This window comes from Camponotus floridanus, unplaced genomic scaffold (assembly GCF_003227725.1).
Source record: "Camponotus floridanus strain SB8 unplaced genomic scaffold, Cflo_v7.5 scaffold123, whole genome shotgun sequence".
In the NCBI taxonomy this organism is placed as follows: domain Eukaryota; kingdom Metazoa; phylum Arthropoda; class Insecta; order Hymenoptera; family Formicidae; genus Camponotus; species Camponotus floridanus.
Genome location: NW_020229241.1, coordinates 265,432 through 293,223, shown reverse-complemented (window position 1 = coordinate 293,223; position 27,792 = coordinate 265,432). Strand labels below are relative to the sequence as shown.

Here is a 27,792-nt window from a genome sequence, read left to right as displayed (position 1 = left end):
ATATATTTCAATGGCTAAAGCAATATTCTGATCGGTTCTTCAGCTTACGTTTACGTTTTACGTTTATGGTCAACGCACAGAAAAAATCATAACGTAAAGGCTATAGCACACACTTTCCATAAGATATGACAGTAAGGTTTCGACCAATCGCGTTGCTCAATTTGGCCGTCCGTAACCAAATTGAGCAACGTGATTGGTCGAAACCTTATTGTTATGTCTTATGGAAAGTGTGTGCTATAAGGCCGCAGCACACACTTTTGCATAAGCGCATAACCATAAACATAAGAAAATTGATTGGTTCATTTTCTTATGCATATACTTGGGGACCAATCAATTTCCTTATGCTTCTGGTTATGCGTTTATGCAAAAGTGTGTGCTGCGGCCTATAGCCTTAAGACATGTCTTTACGTACGGAATTAAATTTACCATTGATACTTAACGTAACGTAATGCGATACGGAACACCTTGCGGAGGCTTAAGATTCAAGAAATTGACCAATCACAATTAAGTATTAAGAGAATACTCGACTGTGATTGGTTAATTTCTTGAGTCTAAGGGCCCATCCAGACAAACTTGCATAGGTGCATAACATAAGACCATATGGACCAATGAGTATCGAGTATTAAATCGCTATATTGACTTACATAACATAATACTCGATGCTCATTGGTCCATATGATCTTATGTTATGCATATGCACCTATGTAAGTTTGTCTGGATAGGCCCTTAAGGTCGCAGCACACACTTTTGCATAAGCGCATAAGAAAAGCATAAGAAAATTGATTGGTTCATTTTCTTATGCATATACTTGAGGACCAATCAATTTCCTTATGCTTATGGTTATGCGCTTATGCAAAATGTGTGTGCTGCGGCCTTAAGCCGCACGTCTAGTTCTCTGCCATCAGCCTATGTCTATGGTGCTCTCCGCTGAACGCATTGTCGCGTCCTGTGTACAGTAGGCCTTAAGGTGCCTTTACATGGGAGCGTTTTAGCGTCGAGCGTTAAAGCGTCAAAAAGTGTGACATGCGCAGTGTGCCTAGTGATTTGTTGAAACGCTGGAGCAGTCAGTAAATCATCTAAATTGCGGAATATTATCAAATATTATCATTATTATCAATATTATCAATATTATCATTATTATCAAATATTATCAATAAAATGTCAGTTAATTATCGTTATCATCAATGGTTATTAGAATGCAGCAGCATTATTAATCATGAATATAAGAAACAAAAAAAAGTTACGTGCACACTCCACACGTTATATCCTATACAAAGAATACATTGTAATAAATAATATTCATGTTGTATTTAGAAAACATATATTTATGCCAATTATTCCTTCTGTTTGGTTATGTTGTAATACGCTACTAATCGCGCAATTCTATAATATATATTGTATAATGATATCTATTATATCTATTATATCTATTATATTTATTATATATTATATATATTAATACATTTTCTATTAAGAATATACAATCTACTTACCTCTACCGTATTTATTAAAATTTTGTTACTAGACATTGTTTTAGCGGTTTTAGCGTCAAGATGCTGGAATCTGCCTGTTCAGAATTATGCGCAAGGGTGCTGCGCACGTGTTTTTGACGCTCGACGCTTGACGCTAAACGCTTCCATCTAAAGGTGCAATTTCATTGACGCTAAAAAGTAGCGTCAACCATTGGTTGAACAAAGAAGTAAGTAGTTGCTTCTTTGTTCAACCAATTGTTGACGCTACTTTTTAGCGTCAATGAAATTGCACCTTAAGATGCGGCCTCATTGACGCTAAAAAGTAGCGTCAACCATTGGTTGAACAATGAAGCAACTATACTTACCTCCTTGTTCAACCAATGGTTGACGCTACTTTTTAGCGTCAATGAGGCCGCACCTTTAAAGACGCCTTTAGGCCGGTGAATACCGGCCTATGAATACTGGCCTTAAAGACGTGGAAAAATGTCTATCAATTCAAAAAATGCAGTTCCCTCCTGTTAATGTGGCTTCTCCAGTCAAGACGCGGATCACATTTTCTGGAACTGCCCTTTATACGATACACAGAGGATAACTCTCTTAAAACAGCTATCAAGATTTAAGGGGATAACACGATCCTACAAGATCCAAAATATTCTAAGCCTTTCTCCGGGGTTATTCACGTACTATTCTCCTTCCTAAAATCCTGTAAGCTCTGAACGGAGCATCCTCCTGATACATCACCTTTTAACTCACTACATTATTCTCTCGCTCAAACCAGTTGTTGGCCTGAATATACTGATTGCTCCCAGATCAGAGGTGGTCATTAAAATCCAAAGAAGAAGAAGAAGAAAATGTAGCAGATTATTCAAAATATTGTCTGATAAAAATTATTGCGTATAGTACGTTTATTTCATTGCTTTATATAATACGTATAAAAATGCATAACATTATATCAAATTTATTTTTTATCGAGATTATTCGTACTATTCGCAATACAAGAATTTTCAAGCAACAAAGGTTATTTTTATTTTATATAAATGCCTTTTTCTCAATTTAATAGAAAAAAGACAATTTGTAAAACAAAGATGTTATGTGTGCTATATTAATCTTGTATTTCGTTTTTTAGGTGGATATCTTTATCAAACAAGTATTTCTTTGCACAACAGACAACTGATGTAGAATATAACGTACCAATTGAAACTATTCGGAACTTCAGTATTGTTGCACATGTTGATCATGGTAAAAGTACGCTTGCGGATAGACTACTAGAATTAACTGGGGCTATAAAGACAAATTCAGGAAAGCAAGTTTTGGATAATTTACAAGTGGAGAAAGAACGTGGAATTACTGTGAAAGCACAGACAGCTTCACTATTTTATTCACACCGAGGGAAGAATTATCTTTTAAATCTTATTGATACACCAGGACATGTGGATTTTTCAGCAGAGGTCCATCGTTCATTGACGCCTTGTCAAGGAGTCATACTATTGGTCGATGCAAATGATGGTGTCCAAGCACAAACCGTAGCTAATTATTACTTGGCACGAGAAAAAGATCTTGTAATAATACCAGTGATTAATAAAGTGGATCTGAAAAATGCTAATCCTGAAAAAGTAAAAGATCAATTGCAGATGTTATTTGATATAGAAGATATTGATGTTATCAAAATATCTGCTAAATTAGGTATTGGAATTGATAAAGTTTTAGATGCTATAGTTGAAAGAATTCCATCACCTAATGTATTTCGAGATAAGCCTTTTAGAGCACTAATATTTGACAGTTGGTACGACAAACATAAAGGTGCTATTTCTTTAATTTATGTGAAAGATGGAACACTGTCTGTTGGCAAACACATCACTTCCTCACATATGCAAAAATCGTATGAAATTCGAAATATTTTCCTTCTTAGACCTCATGCAGAGAATGTAAAGACGATGTGAGTACTTTTTTTTTTTTTAAGCCATTATAGCTTTGTAAAATTGAAAAAAAATATATATATATATGTATATATATATATATATTTTTTTGTTTTTCAATTTTTTATATATATATATATATATATATATATTTTTTTTTTTTCAATTTTTTATGTATATATATATATATATATATATATATATATATATATATACACACACACACACACACACAGGGTGTCCCATTTTAACATGGACAGTAAAATATCTCAAAAACAGTCCAGCAAACAAAAATATTTCAGACAAAAGTTGTATGGTTTCGAGGGGGACATAAGATGGTACCATTGGTTTGACCTTGACGAGTTATTTGAAGGTCACATGAAGGTCACCTTCAATTTTTTAAATGGAACCTACATTTTCTCATTACATATTCTTGTAGCTTATCTCGAGAGCTTTCCAAAACATCATAATTAAATGATTTTCCATTAAGTACTTTTCGAGTTATAAGGCTTGAAATAATATCTTAATTTTACATAAATCATAAAATATTTAGTAAAATATTCATTTTTCGATTATCTTACCTTAATACTTTTATGTACAAAATAATGAGAGGAATCAATTGGTGTAAAGAAAACATACAGTTGTTTTTAAGAAGAAATATGTAATTTGCAATTAACAATTACATATTTTTTCTTCGAAACAACTATGTTTCTTCTTTACACCAATTGATTCCCCATTATTTTCCGAACCTAACCTAACCTATTTTGTACATAAAAGTATTAAGGTAAGATAATCGAAAAATGAATATTTTACTAGATATTTTATGGTTTATGTAAAATTAAGATATTATTTCAAGCCTTATAACTCGAAAAATACTTAATGGAAAAACATTTAATTATAGTGTTTTGGAAAACTCTCGAGATAAACTACAAGAATATGTAATGAGAAAATGTAGGTTCCATTAAGAAATTGAAGGTGACCTTCATGTGACCTTCAAATAACTCTTCAAGGCCAAACCAATGGTACCATCTTATGTCTCCCTCGAAACCATACAACTTTTGCCTGAAACATTTTTGTTTGCTGGACTTAGTTTTTGAGATATTTTACTTTCCAAGTTAAAATGGGACACCCTATATATGTAGCCTGCGTAAAGTGTTATAAATTTATATCTCGGAAACGAAGCAATTTAGAGAAAAATGACGAAAATTGTATGGTTCAGACAAAAGTTACATGGTTTCAAGGGGGACATAAGATGGTGCCATTAGTTTGACCTTGAAGAGTCACCTAAAGGTCACGTGAAAGTCACGTCCAACTTTTCAAATGAGATGCCCTATATGCTTTTGCATATTTTTGTAACTCATCTCGAGAATTTGTCAAAATATTATAATTAAGTTAGGTTTCATTAGTACTTTCCTAGTTATGAGGCTTGAAATCATTTCTTAATTACATTTTTTAAATTACATTTTTTCTTTCGGAACAATTATGTGTTTTCTTTATACTATTTGATTCCTCTCATTATTTTGTACATAAAAGTATTAAGGTAAGATAATCGAAAAATGAATATTTTACAAGATATTTTACGGTTTACGTAATATTAAGAAATTATTTCAAGTCTCATAACTCGGAAAGTATTTAATGAAAACTAACTTAATTATAGTATTTTGGAAAGTTCTCGAGATGAGCTACAAGAATATAGGGTATCCCATTTAAACGCATATAGGGTATCCCATTTAAAAAGTTGGAGGTGATCTAAATTGCTTCGTTTCCAAGATATAAATTTGTAACACTTTCCGTGGGTCACGCTATATATAATATTTTACATACATAATTTATATGCGGGGTATATAAATTTATATGCAAATGTATCTAGATTTGCTGGACAAGTAGGTGCCATTTCATGTAATATGAAATCTAAAGAGACTCACATTGGCGACACTTTGCATCTACGGAATCAGTATGTTGATCCCTTAGAAAGATTTAAGCCACCAAAGCCGATGGTATTTGCAGGTGTATATCCAATGGATCAATCACAATTTGTCTCTTTACAAACAGCTATTGATAAACTTACATTAAATGATAGCGCTGTGACTGTCACTCTAGAATCAAGGTACAAGATTACATTCTTTTTGATAGCATATATTAAGTTTATTTTTTTCGTATATCATATATATATATATATATATATATATATATATATATATATATATATATATATATATACACATACAGGGTGTCCCATTCTAAAGGACCCACTCAAATATCTCAGAAACACTGAGTTAAATCGAAAAATGTTTCAAACAAAAGTTGTGTGGCTACAAGAGGGCCATAAGATCGTGGCAAAAATTTGACCTTGGATAATCATTTGAAGGTCACATGAAGGTTATCTTCAATTTCTTAAACGGAATCTACTATTTTTCATTACATATTATTATAGTTTATCTCGAGAGCTTTCCAAAACACTATAATAAAGTATTTTTTCATCAAGTACTTTTCGAGTTATGAAGCTTGAAATCATTTCTTAATTTTACATAAACCGTAAAATATCTTGTAAAATATTCATTTTTCGATTATCTTACCTTAATACTTTTATGTACAAAATAATAAGAGGAATCAATTGGTGTAAAGAAAACATACAGTTGTTTTTAAGAAAAAATATGGAATTGTTAATTGCAAATTACATATTTTTTCTTCAAAACAACTGTGTTTTCTTTATACCATATACCATATCTTGTATATAATGTCCGATTGGAGATTGACTTGATTGATTAGAAAATTTTATCAATGACACAAAAAATTACATATTGTAGTGTTGCACTTGGAAGGGGCTGGCGAATTGGCTTTTTAGGCTTATTACATATGGAAGTATTTATTCAACGTCTTGAGCAGGAATATGGAGCGCAACCGATAGTTACAGCACCCGCAGTTACATACAAGGCAAAGATTTTTGGCAGTAGAAATATAACAAAATATCAAGGAGATACTATAACTTTTAATAATCCAGCGTATTTTCCAGACGTACAAATTGTTAACGAATTTTACGAACCTATGATTATAGCAACTATTATAACACCAGGTATGTATTTGTTATTTAATTCATTTTAAAGTTATCATTTCTACTCAGATTCACAAAAGAGAGAAATTATAAATACTCAGTTTTTATATTTAATTAAAGACTTCAAGATAATATTTTTAATTTTAATTTTCATTGTTATCTATAGAATAATCAATGTTTTGTAACATGTATAGTTGAATATATGAAGGATATTACGTTACTTTGTCGAGAAAAGCGAGGTGTGGAAAAACTGAACAAGACTATTGGTAATGACAGACTTATGTTGCAATATATAATGCCATTGAATGAAGTAATCCTTGACTTTCATGATTCCTTAAAGAGCATAAGTTCTGGTTATGCTAGTTTTGATTATGAAGATTATGATTATCAATTATCAGATATAGTGAAGGTTATTAACTTTTATTACAACTTTAATCTTGCATGTGTAACTTTGGCTTTCTTAATAAATTATTTCTTCTTGATATATAAATTTTAGTTGGATATTCTCTTGAATGGGAAACTAGTAGAAGAATTAAGTACAATTGTACATGAAACAAAAGCGTATAAAACGGGTAAGAAATTGTGCGCTAAGCTTCTCGAAACCATTCCTCGACAGCTTTTCGAAATAGCGATTCAAGCAGCGATAAAGAATAAAGTAATTGCAAGAGAAACTCTAAAACCATACAAAAAGGATGTAACAGCAAAATTAGTAAGTAAATATATATATAAGTAATAAACTTTATTAACTCTTGAAAGTAGCGTTATTAATTTTTCTTTTTCCTTTTTTAAGTACGGAGGTGATGTTACTAGGAGAAAAAAATTGTTAGCACAGCAAGCTGAAGGAAAAAAGAAAATGAGAATGATTGGAAAAATTTCTTTACCACGGGACACTTTTATAAGCGTGTTGAAAAAATAGTAATTTTGTACATAATAAATGGACAAATAAGATTGTACGTTATCTTTATTTACGTTTGTACGATTGTACGTTTATTTATCTTTTATTAATATACTAGAATAATATAAAGTGCTCCACTTAATTCGTTATATATATATATATATATATATATATATATATATATATATACAGGGTGGGGCATTTATCTTGAGACAAGATAATATCTCGATTGGAGTCGATTATTTTGAAAAAAGTTTTAGACAAAAGTTGTATGGTTTCAAGGGGGACATAAGATGGTGTTATTAGTTTGATCTTGAAGAGCCACCTGAAGGACACGCGAAGGTCAGCTCCAACTTTTTAAATGGGACACCCTATATGCTTTTGCATATTCTTGTAGCTCATCTCAAGAGCTTTCCAAAACACTATAATTAAGTTAGTTTTCATTAAGTACTTTCCAAGTTATGAGGCTTGAAATCATTTTTTAATTTTACATAAACCGTAAAATATCTTGTAAAATATTCATTTTTCGATTATTTTACCTTAATACTTTTATGTACAAAATAATGAGAGGAATCAATTGGTGTAAAGAAAAGACATAGTTATTTTTAAGAAAAAATATGTAATTGGTAATTGCAAATTACATTTTTTTTTTCGAAACAACTATGAGTTTTCTTTACACCAATTGATTTTTCTCATTATCACAATGGCCTTGTACGACATACGTTTTTCTCTGTCTTACTTTACGTCCACGACTACGACAGACGTAAGCGCTCACGTCTAGTTCTCTGCCATCAGCCTAACGCTTATACAATGGATGCTCGGTCTATACTTAGGCCGGTATTCATAGTCTGATCTTATATTTGAGATCGTTTTAAGTTCGAGCTTGAAATAGCTGCTACGTATTCATAGTCCGATCTTATATTTAAGATCGTCTTAAGTCTGCTTCGAGGTTGACTTAAGACTTCATTCAACCAATCAAATAGCTGCGTAGCATTTCAAGCTCGAACTTAAGACGATCTCAAATATAAGATCCGACTATGAATACCGGCCTTTGTCTGTAACTCTATCTGTCGGTGTCTAGGGCCGGTATTCATAGTCCGATCTTATATTTGAGATCGTCTTAAGTTCGAGCTTGAAATGCTACGCAGCTATTTGATTGGTTGAATGAGCTATTTTAAGTCAACCTCCAAGCAGACTTAAGACGATCTTAAATATAAGATCGGACTATAAATACCGGCCTATGTCAGTGAGGTCACCGACGAGATAAAGCCGCAGCACACACTTTTGCATAAGCGCATAATCATAAGCATAAGGAAATTGAAAGAAAATAAACCAATCAATTTTCTTATGCTTATGGTTATGCGTTTATGCAAAAGTGTGTGCTGCGGCCTATACTATTAAAGACCGATGGTCTTAAGGTGCAATTTCATTGACGCTAAAAATTAGCGTCAACCATTGGTTGAACAAAGAATTAAGTAGTTGCTTCTTTGTTCAACCAATGGTTGACGCTACTTTTTAAGGTGCGGCCTCATTGACGCTAAAAAGTAGCGTCAACCATTGGTTGAACAAAGAGGTAAGTATACTTATCTCTTTGTTCAACCAATGGTTGACGCTACTTTTTAGCGTCAATGAGGCCGCACCTTTAGCGTCAATGAAATTGCACCTTTATGGGACTTAGCGTAACCAGAAAAAAACGTGTAAAATGCTGCTCTAGGTAACAAAATCTTTACATTGTCAATAATAAAATAACGATTTTATACATAATTTGTCATTTTTAAAACAGATATATAAAAGATTTATACATTTTCGATAATGAAACAATAACAGAATGACCTAACATACTCGTATGATTTAAATAACTCTTGTAATTGTCTTCAATGTAATCAAAACGGCCGATAATATCATCAATCTTCTATTATCTCCGGGCCCACCAGGCCCACTTGGTAGTTACGAAAATTTACACAGGGCTGTCGGTCTTTAACAGTATCTCGTTAGTGGTGAGGGTAAGCGAAAATTGACAGCATTTTCTCTTTCATACTTATATTAATAGTCAAAATTATTATAAAATGGTTGGCTGTACATACAATTCCTTTTTGTACTAATTCCTCATACAAGGGATATAGTATGAAAATATTACCAAGAGTACAACATCGAAATCAATGGATTAGTAATATAAATAATAAATACGCAAACTGGATACCAGCTAAAAATTCATGTTTATGCGAGGTAAAATTATTTGTTATGAATATTTACAATGTTATAATATATTGTTTAATTAATTATTGTGTTGATAGGTACATAAAATTTAGATAAGTTTGAAAACCTGGCGGCAACGGATGAAAAATGGCCGACCAGTCAGAAGTGGCACCTAGTTGCCACTCTGGGCTGTGTTCAAAAACATCACCCGAGGTGCTCCCAGGTATCATTTTATCTTTGTTGTTCACTGAATGTTAAACAAGGATAAAATAATACCCAAGTATGTACACTGCGCGACAACGATTCGTTCTTTGGCCACTCTCTCGTGGGGCAAGGGGAGCGTAGAAGTGACCAATCAGCTGGCAGCGTGGCAATGGCTAATCAGCCTCTAACCAATCGGTTAGAGGCTACGCTCCCCTTGCCTCGCGAGAGGGACCACGGAACGAATCGTTGCCGCGCAGTGTACACTCTGGTGATATTTCTGGACGCAGCTCTGATTGTAGGCTCTCTAGTACCTCTCTCTGGTGCTTTCCATTTAGCGACACAAATGTCATTCTATCTTTGTTTATTGTATTCATTGAAAAAAAATAGAATGACGCTTGTGTCGCTAAATGGAAAGCACCCTCTCTACAGCGGACGCTCACCTGTCTATCGCGATGCTCAGTCCAGTGTATACGTCGATGGTTTCCACTGCCCCTTAATGATATTTTTTATTCAATGATTTCGTAGCATTTCGTAGTAAGTGAAAGGTGAAATTTTACAACTCTGAATGTGTATCAGTTTTTTAACTTAATTATTACGACCAAATATGCTGAAAACTATTGTTGTCATATATATTGTAATTATGTGGTCGAGTTATAAAATCACGACGGAAAATAAAACGTATTCGTCCATTCTGTAAATTAACAAAATAATAGAATTGTCGCAATGTGTTCTTTTCAATTATGTTGATCATCGCGGCGTCATTAAAAGAATAAATATAAAAGTTAGATACTAATCTAGGAGAGAGAGAGAGAGAGAGACCAAAATAATTATAATACTAATTGTATGTGGTTGGTACAATAATTTTACATACAGTTTCAAATGAAAACGACATTACTGCATATTACAGCAAGCATTTATAAAATGATTCTAAATGTTATATTTATGTAGAATTATTATTGATGTATTATTTAAATTCACAAAAGCAATTTTTTTCTAGACTTCGTCCACACAATTATGTTAATTTTCAAACAATATAAATTTATATATTTTAATAAACATTACATAGATTCGCAATTATTTCTATGAAAGAATTCGTTTGAGTGTCGGATATAGCTTTTATTATTAAAAAACTAAATATATTACATATATGTTATCAATATGTTAAACTCTATGCATTTTCTTTATTATCTTTGAAATAATATTTTTTATAAGCATTTTGCAATAAAAAGTAATAAATAATTCTTAAAAATATATAATTAATATAAAGTATATGTAACTAGAATATATACATATATATAATATACATCTTGTGATACATACTGGAGAAGAGATTTTATATATGATTTTTTTTTTATCCACCTGTACATACATATTAGATTAATATAGTATTTTTTATCGAAGACAACATCAAAATGGCGCCAGTACCTTTAGAAGATCATCAGACTCCTGTCACGAATAATATACCGCAAGAGGGTAATCGTGGGGGATCTATCTCCTTAGGCATGCTCATAGATTTTATAATACAACGAACATATCATGAACTCACTGTTCTTGCTGAACTGTAAGTACAAAATATCAAGATATTAACAGGTATACATTAACATTTTATAATACAATTTGTTATGGATTTTGTACATTCTTTATATATTTAGATTGCCTCGTAAAACAGATATGGAACGCAAAATTGAAATTTATAATTTTTCTGCTCGAACGAGACAATTATATGTTCGTTTATTGGCATTAGTAAAGTGGGCGAACAGTGCATCTAAAGTGGATAAGTCTACAGTAAGATATATATTTTATATATATATTAGGGTTGCCAGATCTCCTATATTTAATAGGAGTCTCCTATATTTAGAACAAATCTCCTATCTCCTATGAAGGTTTGAATATAGGAGAAAATCTCCTATATTTCGACCTATATCTCCTATATATCTCTTATATTCTATATTTGCCTTATTGCATAAAAAATTCTGGTCCGTGAGTTCCGTAACGGGCCGTGACCGTGTATAGAAGGGGAGAGAAATGCCTTCCCACGTGAATTGCTGCATATAGGGATATATATTGTTATAACTATATGTAGCAGTTTTACGATATAATAAAGAACGATCATCTCCTTTTAAAAAAAGCACAAAAAAATGATAAGTATATTAATTAATCAAAGAGTTATATCTTTTTCATTGTGCAATAAAGTTAAGTTACGTTTTTTTAATAAGCAGAATTTATATTTATTTTCGTTCATATATTTTAACGTTCGTTAATAAACCGCATTATTTTGTAACTAATAAATTTTAAATATCTATCCGAATTTGTTGTAAATATTTCTCCTATATTCTCCTATATTTTCATTTTGAATCTCCTATTATTTCTCATTAGAGATCTGGCAACCCTAATATATATATATATATATTCTTTTATATAATTAAATTATTGTTATATAATTATATAAAATTATGTTTACATGATAATCATATATAACTTAATTATATATGAATAAATATGATTACGTTATATAATTAAAATCTACCTATATAATTAAACCCTACTAACTTACACCTTTTTTTTGTTTTAGCATATTATGGCATTTTTAGATAAACAATCATTGCTCTTTGTTGATACTGCGGATATGTTGGCAAGAATGGCTCGTGAAACTTTGGTGCATGCTAGACTTCCAAATTTTCATATCCCTGCAGCTGTAGAAGTACTTACTACTGGCACTTATGGTAGATTACCAGCCTGTATTAGAGTAAGTATAGAAAGCCTGCATGCAAAGAAGTGTTAATTATATAAGTTTATGGTAAGTATTCATAAAAATATCATATTTATAATATTTATACAGGAAAGAATAGTGCCTCCAGATCCTATAACAGCTGCAGAAAAGAGAAGCACACTGCAAAGATTGAATCAAGTTATTCAACATAGATTAGTCACTGGAAATTTATTGCCACAGATGCGTAACTTGAAGGTAGATATGTACAAATAACAATAAAAATATAAGTAAATTCTATTAAAAATTGCTGTGATATGCATTACTCTATGGAAGAAAAAAAATTACATATATGATTTGTTGTTTACATATCCAATATGATTAAATTCGATTTATTATTTATATAGATTGAAGCAGGAAGAGTGACATTTCTTGTAGAGCAAGAGTTTTCAGTATCTCTTACAGTTATGAGTGATGGACCAACAGTTCCATGGAGATTGTTAGAATTGGAGATTTTGGTTTCAGATAGGGAAACTGGTGATGGAAAAGCATTAGTGCATCCCTTGCAAACTCGATATGTACATCAGGTATATCATAAAATAAAGTTAGAAAAAGTTAAGATAAACTGTATTCTCAGATGCATTTAACAAATAGAATTTCTTTCTATAACAGGTTATTCAATCACGATTGGCTGAAAGTACCAATCCATTATCAGAAGTGTATTATATCTTGCATTATTTTTGCCAGTCATTACAGTTAGAAGTTTTATTTTCTCAAACATTAAGGCTAATTCAGGATAGATTAGATGATCATATTCATGTGGATGAATATGTACCTGGCAAATGTCTCTCTGTATCTTATTGGAGGTAATAATAATTGTATGATATACTTATGTTTAGAAAAAAATAATGTTGCAAAAAGAATTGTATATACAGATACATTTTTACCTCGCGTATGAAATCTTTTTAGGGAATTAACGAATAAAGATCCACGATCAGAACTTGGGTACAAATTGACCATTCAAGTAGATCAGCATGATCCTGCGAGGCCTCTTGCAGTTGTACACATTCCGTCATTAGGTAGTAAGGTAAAAAAAGGAATACATTTATATTTTTCAAAATTCTACGTTTATAATAATATATTATGGTAATATTACACAGGAAAGTGAAATAGCACATAGAGCCATTAGATCTGATCAGTTATCAATGGAATGTTTACTTGTGCATACAATTTATATTCGGACGCGAAGTCGTCTCTCCGAATTGAAACAAGAATTACAAACAATGCTGAAGGACGTCGAATGTAAGTTAAGAATTTTTTCTGCATCCTTTTACTTTTTATAAGTTCAAATAAAATAAAATATTTATACAGGGTGTCCCAAAACTTATAATCAATCTTCCAAAGACAGATTCCTGGGATCATCCGAAGACGATTTTTCCTCAACGAAAATGTCGAGGCACTAATAATTTTCAAATTATAAGTGATTGAAAATAAGGGGTTTTTCGTAAATTAAGCTTTGTAGAAATAAAATATTAACAAAACCACATTCTTCGATTAATTTTAAATAGAGTTTACTTTAGTTGAGTTTCAATTTAATGCTTAATTGCAAAGATATATGATGACAAAAATTGGGAACATGCAAAAAATAATGACTTTCATCGACATTTTCGCTGAGGAAAAATCGTCTCCAAACGATCCCAGGAATCTGTCTTTGATAGATTGATTATGAGTTTTGGGACACCCTGTATAATGCACGTATATTTCTTAGGTACTTTAGCAGGATCTCCAGCTATTTTGTCAGTACCGATATTACAACCGTGTTTACGTGCTGAGCTTCTATTAGTTACAGTTGATACTCATACTGGTATGTTACAATGTCATATCCCTCAATATGATGCGCCTCTTGTACCAGAATTAACAGCAGCTTTGAATGGGGATCATTCGCGTCTTCCGACACTTATATCTGAATTGAGGTACAAATATTACTGTAATACTGCTTGTAAACTTTCCTTTCATTTAAAATAGAATTATTGATAAATTATTTTATGCCAGATTTTGGATAACACAAAGACGTTGCGAGAAAACATTGCAGCATTTAGCCGCTACTCCTCATGAACGTTTGCCTGTCTTACATCATCCAGATCACCCTATGTCTAAGATTAGTAGACACCGCATGTTTGTGCAATTGCATAGACATCCTAATGTTATACTGGTATGTAAATTCATGATTTCAAGGATTATAATAATCCCTCTAAAAAAAACCTTATAAAGGTAAAAAAAGTACGCCAAGTACATAAAAAATATTACACCTTGTATGCAAAAAATTTATATTTAATATATTTCATAAAAATATCCCTAAAAATAATTTACAGAAATTTTCCCTAAAAAAATAGTTCTCCTAAAAGAAAAACAAAACTAAATATCCTAATGTTATACTGGTATGTAAATTCATGATTTCAAGGATTATAATAATAATCATCTCATTGAAAGATATATTCATTGAGAAATATATTACATTAGTATTACACAATTGTTTATACAATAATAATTGTTTACATATATTTTGTGATATTGCTTACTCTAGATTGTTGCGTTCAAAGAAAAAGAAAATTCACCATGTGAAATAGAGTGTTCCTTCTATCTCGCTGTAGTGAAGCATAGTTCCATTGAAGATGATCCGCACGATGATAGTATAGAAACAGAAATACCAAAAATGTATCTAAAAGTTCAGAGTCTTATTGAGTTTGATACTTTTGTCATTACACACGGGCCGTTTACAAGTGTCGACAGTGGTGAGTATTGGTATATGCTTTAATGCGTAATTTTTTTCTATATATATTTCTTTTTTATTTATGTTTCTCTCAACTTTAATTTTCTATCTTCAAAATTTACATATTTAAATAAATTCACTATTATCAACAATATTATAACATTATTGATATTATTATTATTATTCAATGTTATGATATTGTGGATACAATAATATTGTTATTTATCATTAATGGATAAATAAAATGTATATAGATATGCATGTGTATTTGAGCTTAGTTTTTTATTATTATATACATTATTAATATAGATATACAAGTATACAGGTAAAAATAAAAAGTATATATATTAGTAGCATATAGTTTTAATTGTAGTATGCAGTTTATTAAAATCTTGTATATAATAACGTTTTTTCTTTTCTCTTTTTTTATTACAATTCAACTTTTTCAACTCCTGATTTATTCTATCTACTAGTGTTATATGACATATAAGTATGTATATATATTTATTATTATACAATATTATTATACACAAATCAGACCTATTCAAATTTATCACTAACAATAAGCTTATTATTTCCATTTGCAAACAATCATATTGCTATAATCATTCTTAATGAAGTAACTTAATCAATTCCAAGCATAGTACGTGTTTCATTAAGGATCCCTAGAATTATATCTATATAAATGGCATGTTAACTGGTTTTTTATTTCTTTTCCGATTTGGCAAGATTGAAGAAAAAGCAAAAGCATCGCGAGTTAAAGCTTGAACAGGTCTGATAAAATCTATAAATCAATTGTCTTCATTTGTTGTCGAGCTAATGTAATTATATGTACATGCAATTATACATTCTTTTGTATTAAGTATGATATATATACAAGGTGTCCAAAAGTCTCGGACTGGTCGAATATTTCATAAACTATGCACTAGAAAGAAATGTTTCAGACAAAAGTTGTATGGCTTGAAGGGGACCATCAGATAGTGGCAATGATTTGACCTTGGAGAGTCATTTGAAGGTGACGTAAAGGTCACCTTCAATTTCTTAAATGGAACTCCCTATTTTTTATTACATATTCGTGTAACTTATCTCGAGAGCTTTCCAAAACATTATAATAAAGTATTTCTTCATTGAGTACTTTTGGAGTTATGAGGCTTGAAATCATTTCTTAATTTTGCATAAACCATAAAATATCTAGTAAAATATTCATTTTTCGATTATCTTACCTTAATACTTTTATGTACAAAATAATGAGAGGAATCAATTGGTGTAAAAAAACACAGTTGTTTTAAAAAAAAATATGTAATTGTTAATTGCAAATTACATATTTTTTTCTTAAAAACAACTATGTTTTTTCTTTATACCAATTGATTCCTCCCATTATTTTGTACATAAAAGTATTAAAGTAAAATAATCGAAAAATAAATATTTTACAAGATATTTTACGGTTTGTGTAAAATTAAGAAATGATTTCAAGCTCATAATTCGGAAAGTACTTAATGAAAACTAACTTAATTATAATGTTTTGGAAAGCTCTCGACGTGACCAGAATATTTAATAAAAAATAGGGAGTTCCATTTAAGAAATTGACGGTGATCTTCACGTGACTTTCAAATGACTCTCCCATGTCAAATCATTGCCTCTATCTGATGGCCCCCTTCAAGCCATATAACTTTTGTCTGAAACATTTCTTTCTAAAGTGCATAGTTTATGAAATATTCGACCGATCCGAGACTTTTGGGACAGCCCGACTAATTATATATATATATTAGTTTATCCTACTTGCTATAAGAACTTTCTCACTAATCCTTACATTAACATTTAATTGCTTGATTATTAATATAGTATGGTGTACACATAATAATTAACATCTGGCAACATTGAGTGTGGTGTACTACTTCTGCTACTTTTAGGGGGATTAACGGGTGGATTTTTTAGGGAATAATGATCAAGATGGGGGGTGCATTACAGAAGTGGTGGAGACGACGATGAGCAACAAACGTAGAAGCACTGGAATCGGAGGAAGGACAGACGCGGTGGGAACATCACAGAATAGAAGAGCGAAACATCCGGCTTACTTCATTCCGGAATTGGCGCATGTTGTCGCTCTATGCGACGAACGGATACCATTCGTAACTCTAGCTCAAGAAGTAAGATTTTAAATTTCCGTTCATTTTTATATCATAGATTGTCTCTCATTAGAGGAAGAAAAATTTCCTTTCTATGGAACGTGCATAATAATTGTGAAATGCACGATAATTGAGATTTTTCCATGATTCTATTCATTTAATTGTTAATTTGCAGCTTACTAGACGAGAGATAGCTCATCAAGGGTTACAGGTCGAAGCAAATGCCACAGCATTGGTACTTAAACTTGTACAATTACCTGCGCCATCGCCGACTATCGCTACAAGCAGTGCTTGGCACGCTCTTCTCAAAAGGTTACTAAGTGTTTCGATTAGAGTTCAAGGCAAAGGCATGGCTAAAACTTGGATGGTGGAATTTGTATTTTTTGGTAGTCCCCTCTCTAGTAGTCATTCCAAAGAACAAGGTATTAAATTTTCTTTATCAGATACCACATTAATTATTGACACCTTTCATTATTTTATATTTAAAATTGAATTTTTGGATACTACATGAAATAATGGAGTATTTATTATATAGATCTATATTTTTTTCTTTGTATTTTCAATTTTTAAAGCATAATTATATATTCTTATATTTATTCATATTTCAAAGATAATTCTTTTTCGTTAATTGCTATAATTTTTTATTGTTATACTTTTAAGGAATTTATCTAAAATTTTATATTTTTAACTCATAAATATACAATATTTTATTATATAATTAATTTCTATTTTAACTTCTAAGTAAAATTTCATCTCTTGTATAAATGGATTCATAAAAGAATACATTATAATTTTCTTTTTTTGTTACAATAAAAATTGTAGAACGCAAATGTATTTTTCTTTCCTTATCGAATCTTATCGAATTTTATAGGTGTACGAAGACCAGTCTATTTTCAATATGAAATGGGAACAGCCGACACCGTCTCTCGTACTGTAGATGCCTTATTACATGACTGGGCACAAATAGTGCATTTGTATTCACTTGTTCATGATTTAGCTGAATATTTCAAAATGGGTATGTTATATATATATATACATATATATGTATATGTATATGTATATGTATATATATATATATATATATATATATATATATATATGTTATATGTTCCAATCTTATACGCTGTTATATATCACATATATAATTACGTTTGTATAATTTAATGTTGCTTTTCACTCTAGAGAAGTACAATTTACGCAACATGGTTAGCATTAAGTCTTATAGTTATAGCAAGTTAGTTCTTGCATATGGTCCAAATCATGCTGCAATTGTAACTGTACAATGGAATGATAAAGCAAATTTCAAACTAGTATTTGGTAGAAGTAAGTCTTTTGATTTTAGTTTAAAAACACATTATTATTATTATTGGAAATGTATAATAATACAAATTTTATTTGTAACTTAATAGGTCCAACCAATACAGTGACTAATGCGCATTCTATAATGAAGGAACAGCTAGAAGCCCATTTAAATAGACATAAGAATTTGGCACAAATTATTCATATACTTAATGAAACGCTTCAGCCGCTTACGTCGATCAGTAAATTACCGACAATCCCTCAGTTATGCGTGCATGCGGTAAGTGCACGCGCATATCTGCCTTTTTTTGGTTCAGACTTACGGATAAATTCCTCTCTACAGAGACCACGAGTGCCAGTACAAACGTTTACTATAATGCCACAATGTGTCACTTTAGTAAAGATAGCGTATCAAGGCATGTATTGTTTGGAATTACGTTTGCGCGGCGGAGGTTTGGTGAGTTTACGTGACGGTGCTTATAGTCATTTTGACAAAAGTAACGTCGTCGACGAGTTCACACCCACGCAAGGCTTAAAGGTAAGAAATTTTCTTCTTTTTTTAAAGTGCAAAGTACTTGAAGTGATATAACTAAGCTATACTATTCACGTATTGTAGGCGTTTTTGTCGAAATATGTCGATGAGAACGCGGTATTTAGAAGAAGATCTCAATCGGAGGACGATAATCCACCGTCCCCCGTCACTATGGATAGCGATGGTGGTGGAAGCAACGTAGGAGGGTTCTTAGGACATCACAGAAGCGGACCGCAATCGCCCGCGCAACAGCGTGAAGGTCTAAGATTTCATCCGCCACTCACACCACCATCCGGCAGTAATCCTCACACACCGGCCAGTCCTCATACTACAAATATATCCCAGGTAGATTGCCTGACTAATATAAATATATATACAGGGTGTCTCATTTTAATTTCCCCAGGCAAATATTTCGGAAAATAATGAAAAATCGAAAAAATGTTTCAGACAAAAGTTGTATGGTTTCTAGAGGGACATAAGATAGTGCCATTGGTTTGACCTTGAAGAGTCATTTGAAAGTCACGTGAAGGTCAATTCAATTTTTTTTAATGGAACACCCTATATATTTTTGCACATTCTTGTAGTTCATCTCGAGAGCTTTCCAAAACACTATAATTAAGTTAGTTTTCATTAAGTACTTTCCAAGTTATGAGGCTTGAAATTATTTCTTAATTTTACATAAACCGTAAAATATCTTGTAAAATATTTATTTTTCGATTATCTTATCTTAATATTTTTATGTACAAAATAATGAGAGGAATCAATTGGTGTAAAGAAAACACATAGTTGTTTCTAAGAAAAAATATGTAATTTGCAATTAACAATTACATATTTTTTCTTTGAAACAACTATGTGTTTTTTTTACACCAATTGATTTCTCTCATTATTTTGTACATAAAAGTATTAAGGCAAGATAATCGAAAAATGAATATTTTACTAGATATATTACGGTTTATATTAAATTAAGAAATGATTTCAAGCCTCATAACTCGAAAAATACTCAATAAAAAAATATTTTATTATAGTGTTTTGGAAAGCTCTCGAGATAAGCTACAAGAATATGTAATGAGAAAATGTAGGTTCCATTTAAGAAATTGAAGGTGACCTTCATGTGACCTTCAAATAACTCTTCAAGATCAAACCAATGGTGCCATCTTATGTCCCCCTAGAAACCATACAACTTTTGTCCGAAACATTTTTTCGATTTTTCATTATTTTCCGAAATATTTGCCTGGGAAAATTAAAATGAGACACCCTGTATATAATATGTAAATTATTCGACTGTGATTACAAAAATATTTTTTTTTCTTAGGCCAGTCAACATCAAAGTTTCGGAAGCAGTCCCGCAACATCGTTTAATTTAGCATCCCCGCCATCGTTACCACCGAATACACCTAACATGTTACCACATCCATCTCCTGGCTCGGGACTCGTTGCAAACAGTCCTCTAAATCCAATGCATGTTCCTAGTCCGGCTGGTCTTATGCCAACATCGTCACCTGGACCTTGTAGTAATGTTCAAGTAGGACATTCGCCTGCTGGTTCATTCATGCAGACAGGTGTGATATATATGTGATATATACAGGTTTTGATATATATTTTTCATTCTTCGATATTTCTTTTGTCCTTTTCAAAACTATTATATTTTGTCAGTTTTTATTTATATTTATCTTAACTGAAAGCGCATTTCCATTGCATTACTTTAAAAAAAGCGAGAAATGATGAAATTCTCACTTTCAAAAATTATAATTGTACAAAAATGAAACATCAGACTTCACAATGGTAGTAATATTTGCCAACACTTTTAATACGAATTAATCCTTACAAAAGCCTTTTAATAACAATGAAACATCGATATTCAGGTCATATCGATGGTAGTCCTTTTCCATCTTCTCAAAGTATGGCCTCACCGGCTGCTTCCAATTGGCCTGGATCGCCGAGTGTACCAAGACCATCTCCTGCGAGACCTGGGCAAAGTCCGGGTCATGTGGCACTGCATAGCCCGCAAGCCTCTGATCACAAGACCGGTAGTCACATGTCCCGAGTATTACCGCCGAGATCTTGGGCTGGCGCCGTACCGACGCTTCTCACGCACGAAGCGCTAGAATCGCTTTGTTGCGCCTCACCGCATCCATCCGGCTTACCCGGTCCGGATATGTCACCGCTTGAGAGATTTCTGGGTTGTGTCTACATGAGGAGACAATTGCAACGCTTTATTCAGACAGACGATTGTGTAAGTGAACTTGTATACATAAATTGTAACATAATACATAAATTGTTACAGAATATTGGCCGCGAATAATATTTGGCGAATTTGTGGTAAATATTCATATATTTATTTTAAATATATACATAAAATAAATATAAAAAGTATAGTATTTTTCTAAATGTATTACATATATATAGTATTCTATATATATAGTATATATGTATATATATATATATATATATATATATATATATATATATATATACAGGGTGTCCCATTTTAAAAATTTCACTCTCATAACTTTTATAATTTTGATTGTAGAAAAAAATGTTTCAGACAAAAGTTATATGGCTTGAAGGGAGATGGTGTCATTAATTTGACATTGAAGAGTCACTTGAAGGTCACGTGAAGGTCACATCCAACTTTTTAAATGGCATACCCTATATGCTTTTGCATGTTCTTATAGTTCATCTCGAGAGCTTTCCAAAACACTATAATTAAGTTAGTTTTTATTAAGTACTTTCCGAGTTATGAGCTTTGAAATCATTCCTTAATTTCACATAAACCATAATATATCTAGTAAAAATATTCATTTTTCGATTATTTTGCTCTAATACTTTTATGTACAAAATAATGAGAGGAATCAATTGGTGTAAAGAAAACACATAGTTATTTTTAAGAAAAAATATGTAATTTGCAATTAACAATTACATATTTTTTTCTTTGAAACAACTATGTTTTTTTTTACACCAATTGATTTCTCTCATTATTTTGTACATAAAAGTATTAAGGCAAGATAATCGAAAAATGAATATTTTACTAAATATATTATGGTTTATGTAAAATTAAGAAATGATTTCAAGCCTCATAACTCGGAAAGTACTTAATGAAAACTAACTTAATTATAGTGTTTTGGAAAGCTCTAGAGATGAACTATAAGAACATGCAAAAGCATATAGGGTATCCCATTTAAAAAGTTGGATGTGACCTTCACGTGACCTTCAGGTGACTCTTCAATGTCAAACTAATGACACCATCTTATGTTCCCCTTCAAGCCATATAACTTTTGTCTGAAACATTTTTTTCTACAATCAAAATTAAAAAAGTTATGATGGTGGAACTTTTAAAATGGGACACTGTGTGTGTGTGGTGTGTGTGTGTGTGTGTGTGTATACACACGCACAGAATGGTAAAGTAATATATATACAGGGTATCTAATCGCCTAAGTCTCTCATGTGCAAGTAGAGCGGGAAGAATTGAATAGGAAAATTCAATTCACCAAACTTAACACTGAAGCGTCGCGGACTGCCACCATGTTTTGGAGAGTACTCCACTTGCTGCTTCACCGCACGCTTAATATCAAGTTAAAGTGAGACGGCTTTTCTCGCCGCGCGCTTTTGTTCACGCGAATTGGCTGATCTTTTTAATTAAATTAATATCTCATTAATTATTGCGAAGATCGCAAAACGATAGAGGACTTTTCTACTCACAATCAGTTTAACTCGTTCTAGTTGCACACGAGAGACTTAGGCGATTATTGGATAACATCCTGTGTATATACAGGGTGTTCAAAAAGTCCCGAAACGCTAAAATATCTCGAAAACGATCAATTATAAGGAAAAAATATGTAAGGAATAAAGTTGTAGGACTAAATAAAATGTACCTAATGATGATAAGAATTTGACCTTGGATGAAGTACTCAAGGTCATATGAAAGTCAAGTTGATTTTTTTTGGAACTCTCCATTTTTATTGCATATTCGTATAGCTTATTTTAAGAGCTTTCCAAAACACTAATTGTTAATTGCAAATTACATATTTTTTTCTTCGAAACAACTATGTGTTTTCTATACACCAATTGATTCTTTTCATTATTTTGTACATAAAAGTATTAAGGTAAAATAATCGAAAAATGAATATTGTATAAGATATTTTACGGTTTATATAAAATTAAAAAATGATTTCAAGCCTCATAACTCGGAAAGTACTTAATGAAAACTAACTTAATTGTAGCGTTTTGGAAAGCTTTCGAGATAAGCTACAAGAATATGCAATAAAAATGAGGAGTTTCATTTAAAAAAATCAACTTGACCTTCATAGGACTTTGAATACTTCATCCAAGATCAAATTCTTATCATCATTAGGTACATTTTATTTAGTCCTACAACTTTGTTCCTTACATATTTTTCATTATAGTTGATCGTTTTAGATATTTTAGCGTTTCGGGACTTTTTGAAAACCCTGTATATGTATAAATTACAGGTGACTGGTATCAATAGTACCGAACCTGGCGTAGTACATTTTAAAGTCGAAAGCTTACAATGTAGAGTTGGATTAAATCCGCAATATTTCCAATCTCTTCACATCAAAGTGCAACCACTTCCAGAGTACAAAGATCAGTGGACTCTGGAAGAGTTACAAGTAAGTAATTAAAACACATATGTCGCATGTATTAAATACGCAACGTGTATTAATTGCAATAATTCTTCTTATTCATAGATTATAGAAAAATTCTTTGATACACGAGTCGCTGCTCCGCCTTATAAACACAACACACTATCTGGTTTCGGCAGAATGCTCAATATACGTTTCAAGGTGCTGAAAGACTTTGTGCAAATAATGAAGCTAGAGTTAGTCCCCGGTCTTGTGCAGCAACAGCAACTGAAATGGTCCGTGCAATTGTGCTTGCGTATTCCACCTTCTACCGGACAGATTGTGCCCCCGGGATCAGAGGGAGTGCATGTTTGCAGAAGCAAAATTTTATTCTTTGTAAGTACGATTTGTGAAGCACTTAGAATTTCATTAAATTCAATTGATTGTTACATGATTTTGCATATGCAACTTACATGATTTCGCAGTTACAACTTACGAGAATAGGTATGTCATATCCGGGAGAAACGTCCTTCGTACTACCATTTGTATATGATGTCACGACAAATGTAACGCAATTGGCGGAAAGAAGAGATCTTAATATTAGTCCAGCGATTACGGCAGCGTCTATGCAGTTAAAGAGATTCGCCGACTACGGGGCAAATCAATCGGAATGTTCGTTATTTCCTTCTGTAAGGGATCTTTTAGCTAATTTCACATTACCATCGGAACCGCCGGTTATATCACAGGTATAATTCTTTGCTAAGCAGAAGAAATAAATCTTAAAATTCATGATCTGTCACTGCAATTCTATTAGAGCATGAGAAACTACATAAATCTTTTTTCTGCATTGTGTATATATATACATATACAGGGTGGGCCATTTTAATCCGTCCACTGGAATATCTTCTCAGATAGGGGCGATAGCGGAAAATGCCTCAGACAAAAGATGTATGGCTTGAAGGGGGACATTAAGATGGTGTCATTAATTTGATCTTGACTAGTTATTTGAAGGTCACGGGAAGGTCACCTTCAATTTTTTAAATGGAACTGCCTATTTTTTATTACATATTCTTGTAGCTCATCTCGAGAGCTTTCCAAAACACTATAATTAAGTTAATTTTCATTAAGTACTTTCCGAATTATGAGGCTTGAAATTATTTCTTAATTTTACATAAACCATAAAATATTTTGTAAAATATTCATTTTTTGATTATCTTATCTTAATACTTTTATGTACAAAATAATGAAAGGAATCAAACCAATGACACCATATTATGGCCCTCTTCAAGCCATACAACTTTTGTCTGAGGCATTTTCCGCTATCGCCTACCTGAGGAGATATTCCCGTGGACGGATTAAAATGGCCCACCCTGTATATGAACAAAAATTACCATTATATTGTCGTAATTTACGCAATACATTAAGCAATAGTATATACACGGTGGGCCATTTTAATCGATGCACTCGAATATCTCGAAAACAGCACTCTTCAGAAAGAAATGTTTCAAACAAAAATTGTAGGGTGTGAAGGGGGACATAAGATGGTAGCATTGGTTTGACCTTGGAAAGTCATTTGAAGGTCACATAAAAGTCACCTTCAATTTCTTAAATTGAACCCACTATGTTTCATTACATATTCTTGTAGCTTATCTCGAGAGCTTTCCAAAACACTACAGACAAATGTTTTTTCATTAAGTACTTTTTGAGTTATAAGGCTTCAAAGTTTGCAGTACTTTGATATAAAATGCAAAATATCTCGTAAAATATTTAGTTTTCGGTAGTCTTACCCTTATACTTTTATGCACAGGATAATGAAACAAAACTATTGGTGCAAAGAAAACGTATGATTGTTTATAACAAAAAGTGCATTGCAAATTACACATTTTTTATTATAAACAATCATGCGTTTTCTTTGCACCAATAGTTTTGTCTCATTATCCTGTGCATAAAAGTATTAGGGTAAGACTACCGAAAACTAAATATTTTACGAGATATTTTGCATTTTATATCGAAGTACTGCAAACTTTGAAGCCTTATAACTCAAAAAGTACTTAATGAAAAAACATTTGTCTGTAGTGTTTTGGAAAGCTCTCGAGATAAGCTACAAGAATATGCATTGAAAAATGGGGGTTTCCATTTAAGAAATTAAAAGTGATCTTCACGTGATCTTCAAACGATTATCCAAGGTCAAACCAATAACACCATCTTATGTCCCCCTTATGACACCCTACAATTTTTGTTTGAAACATTTCTTTCTGAAGAGTGCTGTTTTCGAGATATTCGAGTGCATCGATTAATATGGCCCACCGTATATATTTAATTTTTTATTAGTTTTTCCAATAATATAAAATACCGAAAACAAAATATTATTAACAAAGCACGAATTATTTTTATGAAAACTTTAATGGAAAAATACAAAGTTTACTTTAAAATCTGTAATAGGTTGTGGCATCTCCTGCGGGAAATCAGGTACCTTCTACACAGCAGATTCAAAACGCAGCGATGCAAATGCACTCGCCTATGGCTGGCGGCCAAGGACCACCGCAGGGACCATACGGAATCCAGAGTATGCCACCGATGAGTATGATGGGCGGTCCGCCTCAATAGGACTTGCTTTACTCTCCTAATCCCCTTTGTCTGCCGAATCATCCGACGTGGATGAATTAGGAATGTAAATGTAATGTTCGGTCCCTTTATTAGAGGACGCGCACGTTTATTCCATCACGAGCAGATTTACATTTTATGGGGAAGATTTTAGGAGAGATAGATAGCGCTATACGTTTGCCACATTCAACCCGAGAAAGATAGAGAGAAATAGCAAGAAAATTGTTGAGCTGTTCTTGTAGATAATCTGGCATCTCTGAAATTGCTATTAAAGATACACGTATATCTTATCATCAGCTAAAAATCGACTATGTATGTGTGTACACTGTTCATGATAAGTATAAAACGCTGAAAAGAATGTATAAATTGTATTATATGGATAACTAAAGGAGATAGCTAAAGGAAATTTAATAGAGAATTATTGCCAATAATTGTCATGAAAAATTTTTTTTTTATTTACATTCTCCTTGATATTAGCTGATATTCTTCATTAAAAGTTATCTGTATATAAATAGAGTACAAATCTGTTATTGAGATAAGTATTCTTTTGTAACATATAAGCAATCTGATGTATCAAAATGTGAATATGAAAGAATAAAATTCACATTGTTGCAAATTACAAAACATTTACAAAAATGCAAATGTAAAAATATTCACAAGTTCATAGACGTATTAAGGATAAAACGTACTGTATGTCTCCTGAAGTATAGTATTTATGGACACGATTCTATTTTTTAAAGAATGAATATGTTTAATATTATTTTACGAATAAATGTGTAGAAATCTAAATGTTTATACAAAAGATATGAAATGAATTTTAAAAAATGTCTAACTTTATACTTACTCGTCCGTTTTATAATATGTGAACAAAGAATCTATTTACATTTAATTATTTTCATAATCGTTGTTGGAATGAATCGATAAAATAAACCAATTTGCACCAACATTGCATACTTTATCTGGAATTTATGAATAATATAAAATTTTTATTTTGGTTCTGCGTGTACAGCTCTTTTTTACAAAAAACATGTAATACTCTTAACAAAAATCAATCGTACTATATTCTTAATATATGTAATTGTACAATATATACTCATACAGTTAATAATAATATATTGGAATACAACTGTATATCGATAATCGCATCTCAAATATATGTACACTTTTAGGTCAGGTATCAGTCTCTGTATATAAAATTTGAATACATCTTGATACAACTATTTAATGAATTCTGAATTGCATCAAAACAAAAATGAATATACCTATTAAAAATCTTAAACTTTGAACTTAAATTAAGCAATATCATGTGTTTTGGACCGTGGATCTATGTTGTTTTGTCCTTTTTTTTTTAATCTTATCACTGTAACACCTCACGTAATCTTTCAAAAATAACTCTGCAATATAGCTCTTATTTGTATCTTTAGTACCGAAAACAAGTA

At 31.7% G+C, this 27,792-nt stretch overlaps 3 protein-coding genes across 7 annotated transcripts in view; 2 read left to right on the top strand and 1 right to left on the bottom strand.

Moving 5' to 3' along the window:
* The first annotated feature begins 1,931 nt into the window (after positions 1-1,931).
* LOC105249881 (translation factor GUF1 homolog, mitochondrial) lies at positions 1,932-7,404 on the top strand. Its single transcript, XM_025415576.1, has 7 exons — positions 1,932-2,489; positions 2,599-3,408; positions 5,259-5,495; positions 6,196-6,461; positions 6,635-6,849; positions 6,937-7,149; positions 7,231-7,404. Exons 1-7 carry the CDS (start codon positions 2,410-2,412, stop codon positions 7,354-7,356), a joined length of 1,947 nt encoding a protein of 648 aa, XP_025271361.1. The 5' UTR covers positions 1,932-2,409; the 3' UTR covers positions 7,357-7,404.
* A 2,761-nt stretch (positions 7,405-10,165) lies between these two features.
* LOC105249882 (mediator of RNA polymerase II transcription subunit 14) lies at positions 10,166-27,698 on the top strand. 5 transcript variants are annotated; one of them, XM_025415574.1, is made up of 25 exons: positions 10,166-10,269; positions 11,137-11,296; positions 11,388-11,520; positions 12,308-12,481; positions 12,575-12,700; positions 12,850-13,029; positions 13,115-13,308; positions 13,412-13,529; positions 13,603-13,744; positions 14,211-14,415; positions 14,495-14,654; positions 15,027-15,234; positions 17,148-17,359; positions 17,514-17,760; positions 18,210-18,353; positions 18,521-18,661; positions 18,748-18,917; positions 18,981-19,175; positions 19,254-19,514; positions 20,482-20,728; positions 21,032-21,402; positions 23,639-23,797; positions 23,876-24,145; positions 24,235-24,495; positions 26,192-27,697. In XM_025415574.1, the coding sequence occupies exons 2-25, from the start codon at positions 11,148-11,150 to the stop codon at positions 26,354-26,356; spliced, it is 4,632 nt and encodes a 1,543-aa protein (XP_025271359.1). In that variant the 5' UTR covers positions 10,166-10,269; positions 11,137-11,147; the 3' UTR covers positions 26,357-27,697. The 5 variants fall into 5 exon arrangements, with proteins under 5 accessions (XP_025271359.1, XP_025271360.1, XP_025271358.1 ...); XM_025415575.1 differs by having other exon boundaries at positions 17,181-17,359; positions 26,192-27,696; XM_025415573.1 differs by having other exon boundaries at positions 17,181-17,359; positions 18,748-19,175; positions 26,192-27,698.
* The window catches only part of LOC105249883 (tetraspanin-1), a 52,510-nt gene continuing 45,926 nt past the window's right edge, over positions 21,209-27,792 (bottom strand). The window contains exon 9 of the mRNA XM_020027117.2: positions 21,209-21,356. Coding sequence (XP_019882676.1) covers positions 21,328-21,356 — 29 coding nt within the window. The 3' untranslated portion in view covers positions 21,209-21,327. The remainder of the gene's footprint in view (positions 21,357-27,792) is intronic.

Coding starts and splice junctions, on each gene's coding strand:
- LOC105249881 (XM_025415576.1), top strand. CDS start 2,410: ATGCATAACATTATATCAAATTTATTTTTTATCGAGATTATTCGTACT. Junction 5,496..6,195: donor ACTGTCACTCTAGAATCAAG/GTACAAGATTAC, acceptor TACATATTGTAG/TGTTGCACTTGGAAGGGGCT. Junction 6,462..6,634: donor AGCAACTATTATAACACCAG/GTATGTATTTGT, acceptor TAACATGTATAG/TTGAATATATGAAGGATATT.
- LOC105249882 (XM_025415570.1), top strand. CDS start 11,148: ATGGCGCCAGTACCTTTAGAAGATCATCAGACTCCTGTCACGAATAAT. Junction 13,745..14,210: donor AATGCTGAAGGACGTCGAAT/GTAAGTTAAGAA, acceptor TATATTTCTTAG/GTACTTTAGCAGGATCTCCA. Junction 14,416..14,494: donor ACACTTATATCTGAATTGAG/GTACAAATATTA, acceptor ATTTTATGCCAG/ATTTTGGATAACACAAAGAC.